At 55.9% G+C, this 7,616-nt stretch overlaps 2 protein-coding genes across 3 annotated transcripts; one reads left to right on the forward strand and one right to left on the reverse strand.

Annotated features, from left to right (window-relative positions):
- The first annotated feature begins 1,705 nt into the window (after positions 1–1,705).
- Positions 1,706–3,122, forward strand: RANGRF (RAN guanine nucleotide release factor). The gene is made up of 5 exons (XM_063111345.1): positions 1,706–1,908; positions 1,998–2,114; positions 2,302–2,458; positions 2,548–2,633; positions 2,858–3,122. The coding sequence occupies exons 1-5, from the start codon at positions 1,832–1,834 to the stop codon at positions 2,979–2,981; spliced, it is 561 nt and encodes a 186-aa protein (XP_062967415.1). The 5' UTR covers positions 1,706–1,831; the 3' UTR covers positions 2,982–3,122.
- A 4-nt stretch (positions 3,123–3,126) lies between these two features.
- On the reverse strand, positions 3,127–6,595 carry SLC25A35 (solute carrier family 25 member 35). 2 transcript variants are annotated; one of them, XM_063111344.1, is made up of 5 exons: positions 6,209–6,595; positions 4,969–5,034; positions 4,371–4,523; positions 3,871–4,005; positions 3,127–3,695 (listed from the first exon to the last, which is right to left on the reverse strand). In XM_063111344.1, the coding sequence occupies exons 1-5, from the start codon at positions 6,581–6,583 to the stop codon at positions 3,522–3,524; spliced, it is 903 nt and encodes a 300-aa protein (XP_062967414.1). In that variant the 5' UTR covers positions 6,584–6,595; the 3' UTR covers positions 3,127–3,521. The 2 variants fall into 2 exon arrangements, with proteins under 2 accessions (XP_062967414.1, XP_062967413.1); XM_063111343.1 differs by lacking the exon at positions 4,969–5,034 and having other exon boundaries at positions 6,209–6,583.
- Between the last annotated feature and the right edge of the window lie 1,021 nt (positions 6,596–7,616).

The following is a 7,616-nucleotide window of genomic DNA, read 5'->3' on the forward strand; positions in this document are numbered from 1 at the left end:
CATGCCAGAGACGCAAAATGAGGAAGCTGAAGAGACTTTCTCCCCAGTGTCCCTGATCTAGTCTGACCTCCTCCTCCTGGCCCATGAATGGGCCTCTACCCCTTGTGCCCAGCGCCAGGACCCTGTTAACTTCCATGTCCTTGCAGGTCCCGTTCCAAGGACTCCCTGTCTGCTTGATTGCTCACAAAGCAGCCAGAGCTGGTGTACCTGCGGGGCGAGGGGGAGATGGCAGGCCAGCAGAAATGGGGAGGGAGGGAAGGAAAGGTCTGTCACTCCCCATCTGACAGGCAGAGTGGGGTAAACTGCTGACCTGGCTCCTTTAGTTCCTCATGGCTGGGCTCCAGAGAAAGCAAACCTAGCCCACTCTTTGCCCAGAAACAGATTCACAATTCAACTACATTCACATCTCATTAACAGAATTTTAGATACAGGAAATGGGGCTCAGAGAAGTCAGATGCCTACAGGAACAAATGAGTCCATGCTCCTAGAACTAGTAGAACATACTAGTTCTACAAAAACCCTGCACACCTGGCAACATTTATAGCTCCCTGCCACCCACCCATTGTCACCCTACACACCACCCATCTTACCAAAATGATATACTTGCATTTCCTAAAACATACCCTTTCAAGTCTAAGTCTGTGCTACTGCTATTCCTCTGGCTAGATACCCCTAGAATGTCCTGGTGAATTCTGAGTCAACCTTGTAAGACTTAAAGCGCGGTCCACTGTTCCTTGTACCCCTTCAGTGAGACAGGGGCTGTGTCCTAATTGCCTTTGTATCTCCAGCCCTTTACATAGGACCCGGCAAGGTAAGGGACCAATAATTATGTGCCCCTTGGCCCCATTTCACTAAATTGTTAAGAGTTCAGAGGTACGGTCAGCCCGTGGGATGGCCCCAGGATGAGAATCCTCTTGTCCAGTTGTTGGTTGGGAAGCAGGTGACATCTAGAACACTACAGGCATGGGAGTTCTCCTGGGTTTCAGCCATTCACACTAATGGATTTACTTAATCATTCAACAATATACAAAAGGCCTGTTGTGCTCCAAACACTCTGCCAGGTGCTGGGGATCAAAGATGAATGGAGTAATTAATTGGAAGGATATCGTTGAGTTAAAACTTTAAGAACACTAAAAATCTGTAAAAGAAAAACAACAGAGGGTTTATGATCCCCTGCTTCCGTCCAGGTGTGCGGGGGAGGACCCCCCCGCCCTCCCACGTTCCCAAGGCGAAGATTTGAGGGGAATTAAATCTCTATCCCCCTTGGGTCTCACTTTCAGGAATGCGTGGGGCCTGAATCGTAACCTGGACCCACTGTTCCTCTAATTCCCAGCATCGGATCCGGGAATTAGCGATCTGGTTGGCAACCCATTGGCGAGAAGTAGTCCCGAGAATAACCTGAAACTCCTCCCCTGACTCAGGAGACCCCACCCAGACGTCGGTCCCTTAGACAAGCAACTGCCCCTGAGGGTCTCAGGAGACCTTAGTAGGTGCGACCCCTTTGAAATGAGGCTGGCGGACGCGAGCTAGTGACCACGAAGGGCGTCACAAATCCTAATTCGAGCACCCAGCTCCGCGCCAGAGCTGGCGCCGGGTCAGCCCCGCGCGCTGCTACGGGCCTGGGCTCCGAGGCCGCACCGCTCGGCCCCACCCCCAGGGCGGGCACCGACCGGCCGGCTCGGTCGCAGGGCGGGGCCGGATTGAAGATGCGCCGGGAGCTGAGCGAGGCCGCAGGCGGCGGTGGCGGCCGCGAACTCCAGGGAGGTGATGCCACGTGGCCCCGTTTGGGTTTCTTTTAAACCTCTAATGTCCAGACCCTGGTCCCAGGGCCATGGAACCCACGCGAGAGTCTCCACTGTTCGGGGGCGCCTTCTCCGCCATCCTCCCCGCCGGGGCAATAGATGTTAGGTGAGAGGGCCCGGGTACCCGCGGAGGCCAACCAGGTGGGTTGTGGGAGGAAGCCGGGGTCAACCAGGGTCTGCCTCGCCTCTCTGCAGCGACCTCCGATCGGTCCCTGACAATCAGGAAGTTTTCTGCCATCCCGTGACCGACCAGAGCCTGATCGTGGAACTCCTGGAGCTGCAGGCCCACGTGCGGGGCGAGGCGGCTGCGCGGTGAGGGAGGGGCCCGCGGCTGGCCAATGGGAGGGCCAGAACCGAGGCAGTGGGCGGGGCCTGGGGCTGGACGGTTAATCGGCGCAACGAGAACTCCAAGGGCAACAGCACAGCGCCGGAAGTGAGCGAACCTGGGACTTAACGGCAGTAAGAGATGACCCTTCCTGACCCTGCATCCCCACACCAGGTACCACTTTGAGGATGTTGGCGGGGTGCAGGGGGCTAGGGCTGTGCAAGTGGAGTCTGTGCAGCCCCTCAGTCTGGAGAACCTGGCCTTGAGGGGCTGCTGTCAAGAAGCCTGGGTCCTCTCTGGCAAGCAACAGATAGCTAAGGAAAACCAGCAGGTGAGGGCCAGGGAGTGTGGAATGCCCTAAAAGGATGAGGGAGGTGGTTCTAGGGATCCAGGTAAGCATCCTGACTCTGATCCCTTTAGGTAGCAAAGGAGGTGACACTGCACCAGGCATTGCTGCGGCTACCCCAGTACCAGACTGATCTCTTGCTCACCTTCAATCAACCCCAGTAAGGAGAAAGGAAAGGGCGGATGTCTCATGACTGAGTCCCTGGGAGAACTGAGCTGGGAGGGGCAGAACAGGGAGACTGGCTGGTGGGGTCCTCCAAAGATGTGTGAGTGGGCCAGAAGTTTGGAGTCACAGATACCCGGGTCCTCTGGGGAACCGGAAGTGGGAACTTCCAAACCTCAGGCATGGATGCTGTTCTTTCTCCATCTGTTCCCCACCCTTAAGCCCTGACAACAGGTCATCTCTTGGCCCTGAAAATCTGTCACCTCCACCCTGGAGCCTGGGTGACTTTGAACAGCTGGTGACCAGTCTGACCCTTCATGATCCCAACATCTTTGGTCCCCAGTAAAGACGCTGAAGCACTGCATGATGCTGCTGAGGACTTGGGGACTCAGTACCATGAGGGGAAGAAGAGGTTGAATATCTGGGTTTCCTCTTATTTCTTCCCTGTGTGTAACATAAGACACCTCCTCTCTGTAGAAATAAACTTGCTTTATAATCAATATAATCTCTGTGCCTTTGGATCTAACAGTCCCCCCAATTCCCTTTGGTCTTGGAGGGGAGAGTTTAAAGCTGTGCATGGGAGCAGGAGGGACCCAAGGTTGGAAGTGGAGAGAGGGAGGAAATACACTTTGGAGTGACTGGTTCAGCCCTGAGAGGGGCGTGTGAAGTGTGCAGGGAGATGGGTAGGGAAGTTTCGAAGCAACACCCAAGGAAGGGAGGGAAACTATCCCTTGTAGTGATTCAACCCTGAGAGAACAGATGGGGAGGGAGGTTGGCTGTCCCCCTTGGATGGATGAAAGGCCACCTGGTTAGTAGTTACCAGGACATAGTAGTGGAGGAAGAATTGTTCAAGGAGTGCCGATTTGGTGGTGTGGGAAAGTGACTGTTATTTAGTGTAGGTGTAGTAGAGGGAGCGCAGCTGGTCCCAGAAGAAGAGGGAGAGGACAGTGTGGGGGCCAAGACGGAAGTAGGAGGCACCTATACCCTTGTACATGCCAAAAATGCCCTCTGTTCGAGCCGTCTGCAGCAGAGCATCCAGTATTCCCCGGTACACGAGGCCCTGAGAGCATGTTTGAAAGGGAGGAAGAGCACAGGGAAGGGAAGGAGCTTGTCAGAGCCCATCAAGGGCCTCACCTCTGCAGGCTGCATTTTAGGCTGTCCCACCTACACCCACAGTCTGCTTCCCCCACCTTCCAGCTTTGCTTGCCTGCCTGCACCCCAGAGCACTCCCTTACCTTGCCCTGAGCATCTGTGGGCTGGTTGTAGAGCCTCGTGCTGGCCACATCAAAGGGTGTCATGGCCAGGACCACTGCAATGCCACTCACCATAGCAGCTACCAGAGCTACCTTCCAGCTCTGGGGAGGAAAGATCTAAGTGGGGGGGTGGGGGAGAGGAAAAGCTTTGTCAATCAGCCAATCACTCAACTCCTAGGACAAAGAAGCCCTGCCTTGGGGACACGGAGAGCTGGTAACTCAAGGAGCTTACATTCTACCAGATATAACACAGTGTGATAACACTGCAGGAGGAAGGCCAGGGCACACTGAAGGCTCAGGTACCCCTTCTGGGAGGAAGCGACAAGAGAACTGTGGGAAGGGTCTAAAGAGTCAGTGACCCCCAGGCCCTCCTGCTGCTCCCTCACATCTGAATGTTGGCACCATCCATTTAGGGCTCAGCTCAGCTTGCCCTCCCTCTTCCCGCATTCTCAGGATGGCCCCTCCCCTTTCCCAGGCAGTACCTCCCACTGGCTTATGAGGTCCTTGGTGGATGAGAAGGTGCACAGCTGGGTAGAGGAACCGACGATAACTCGGGGCAGGCAACCCATGGCCCCACGCCACAGCCCCACCAGACCATGTTTCTGGCCAATCTCGGTTAGTGCCTGAAACATGCCCTGGTTGGGGGGAAGACCATGGGGGTGGGGTTCAGTCACCCCAGCATCAGGGGTTGCCACCTTCTACACTGCCAAGGATGGGTCCTTAATAGGCACTCGTTGTCCAGACAAACAGTTCAATGTGGGCTTAGAGCTAGAATGTGGGTCCTCCGTTGTCTACCACCCTGTTATTCCCTCCCTGGCCACCCCAGAATAGGGGCAGGATGTATGGAAGTGAGAATATTAGTAGGTCAGTCGAATGGGGCAGGAGAAACAGGGGCACAAGTTAGGGGAACAGGGGTACATGCTGGAAAGAGGGGCTGGGTGGACTCCAGGGCAGAGTGGGGCTGAATAAATGGGTTGGGCAGAGCAGTGGCCAGGGTTGGAGCTGTCAGGTACAGGCAGAAAGCTGGGGGCAAACGGGAAAGGATGGTCAGGGGCTCCAACACGGTTGGGGAACTCTCACCTGATGCTTATACTGGTGTCCTACGGCAATTTCTGAGGCTGCCTGTGCCTGTAGGTGTGTCTTCACCTGGGAACATGAGAGTATCACAGCCTATGCCCCAGTGGCCATCCTCTCACCTCAGAAACCCAAATGCCTGACCCCTGAACACTTCCTCTAGAGTGTTCAGCAATGAATATGCTTTTAATCTGATAATTATTGTTGTTCCCACTTAACAAATTGGTCATGAGACTGTTTTCCTTGGCTCCAGTCCCAGGGGGTGGATCTCCTAGCACTGTAAGATACTCCACCCCCTCCACATCCTCTTTTCCTTAGGGCTTGGGGTGGGGGATGGAGAAGTTAGGGAAAGGCAATATTTCCTAAGAATGTTCACGTTAGGCAAGACCTGAGTGTCCAGCCTCTCATGCCAGCTCCCATTCCCAGACCAGATCTCCAGCCACCACCTTGACTAGGCTTTTCATCAGACTCTGGGCAAAACTTGCTCTCTGGCCCCCAAATCCCATAGGGGATTGTGTCCAGCTGACTTTGGAGAGACCACTATCTCTGAATCACACACCCTGGGAGTGAGACCATACTGTCTCTCCTTCTATGGAACATCCTGCCTTCCAGTCTCTTTTGCTTTTAGGAGCACTAAGCTGGGCCTGGCCCTAGCAATAAGTAGCTGTGTGACCTTGAATCAGTCACTTTCCCTCTCAGGGCCTCAGGCTCTTGAGCCTTCACTTATACCAGATAACTAAAAAGGGCAGACTGAGATTGTAATTCTGTGATGCGCAGGACCTTCCTGATCCCTACACTTGCTGATCTATATGTTACTCAAATTCCTCATCCTCCCCTCAATATCAGGTAATAATAATAAAAGCAATACTATCAAATGCTTACTATGTGCCAGGATATGTACTAGTGCTTTACCTGTATTATCTTCCTCAGTCCTTCCATTAATCACGCAAAAAGGGCACTACAATCATCCCCATTTTACAGATGTGGCAACTGAGGTTCAACAACTAGTAATTTTCAAAGCCAGGATTTGAGTTTCAGAAAGGCTGATTCCAAAGCCCATAATCTTAATCAATACATTCAATTGTGTCCATTGGATAGGTGTGTATAGGGCAGATCAGAAGACCCCAAAGCCTGCCAGCACTTTCCTGATATCCTTCCATGCCTCGTGTGCCCTTGTGAAAGACCAGGCTCCTACCCTGCACCAAGGGTATGCCCTGAAGGCCCCGGGAAAGACCCCTTTTCTTACCATATAGATGGGGCTCCCCAAGTAGGCTCCCATCATTCCAGCCAGGGCCCCAGATGCTGCGCTGCGGACAGGACTGAGGGTGCCTTCGGCCGTGTGCAGGTAGCCCCCAGCCTCAGCCAGCCCATAGGTGCCCAGTCGGATGCCATTCATCAGGAACTGGTATAAGAGGGCAGGGGCCAGGCCCTTCTGCAGAGCAGCCAGGCCATCCACCTTGCCGATGGTGATGAAGGCGTGGAAGACGTTTCGGTAGTGCCGCTGGTAGGTGCCGGGGGCCCGCAGTTCTCCCTGCAACTGCATCCTGGTCTTCACCACCTCCAGGGGATTGGTGAACACACAGGCCCCGCAGGCTGCCAGACCACTCATCAAGAAGTCCATTGTGCGGCAACAGTAGCAGGAACGGGCCCAAGATTAAGAAAGTCAAAATAAGCCTCAGAAAGGGGGGTCTGAAGTCGAGGGAAGACCTCGGTTTCAGAAATCCCGACTACAGGAGGTAGGAATTGAGAAGTCTGGAGTCAAGGGTGTCGGGGTCAAAGGTCAAGAGGTCAAGGGTCCGGAGCTGGCAAAGGGAAGAGGAGTTTAGGAGAGCCCGGCGAGATGGTTGACAGGGCCCTGTTGGTCAAGGGATTTGGGGTCAAGGAGGCCAAAAGCCAGGAGGTGGCAGGTGGGATGCTCGGGATGGAGGGCTACGGGGGCCGGGAAGCAGTGCAGGGAAACGCGGAGTTGGGAGACGGGAGCTGGGAAGGCAGGAACAAGAAAACCAGCCAGTTAAGGAGGAAAAGGAGCCGGGAGAAGATCCAGGGGCGTCCCGGGACAGCAACGAGATCTGGATTCGCGAAGGAAGTCGGGGCTCCGGCCAGGGATGAGCGTCCCCAGGAGCCCGCAGCTGCTTCACCCGGGAAGCCTGCCGAGGCGGGGCCGCTTCACTCCAGTCACCGGAGCGCGGCGCCAATGGGGACCCCGGAGAGCCGCCGCCCAGAGCCTCAGCCAATCAGCGCCGCGCCGGCTCGGCGGCCAATGGGAGGCGCGCTCGGCGGCTCGACCCCCGGAACCTGAGGGCGGAGCGGCGCTTGGGATTAACCCTCCCCGCCCCGGCGCCCGATCCCCGCCGCGGACTTGGGCTGCGGCCCGGGCTCGAGCACAAGCTCCGGGAAGGGTGCCTGGGGTGTGGAGGGTTTGTGACTGGCGGGGAGGAGAGGTCGGACCCTGGGTTAGCGTACGGACTCAGAGGCCGAGCGCAGAGGCGGCAGTCCCCCGGGAGGCGCTGCTCCTCTTGCCGGCAGAGGGCTCCCCTCCGTCGCCTGCCATCCCCGGAGACCCGGGTGGGGCCGCCCCGCCCGAGGGGGGAGAGGGGACACTCCTGCGGAACGGGACCCATCTCCTGAGGCCGAGTGAAGAGGTTCCAGGTCCT

This window comes from Cynocephalus volans, chromosome 10, assembly GCF_027409185.1.
Source record: "Cynocephalus volans isolate mCynVol1 chromosome 10, mCynVol1.pri, whole genome shotgun sequence".
Lineage (NCBI taxonomy): Eukaryota > Metazoa > Chordata > Mammalia > Dermoptera > Cynocephalidae > Cynocephalus > Cynocephalus volans.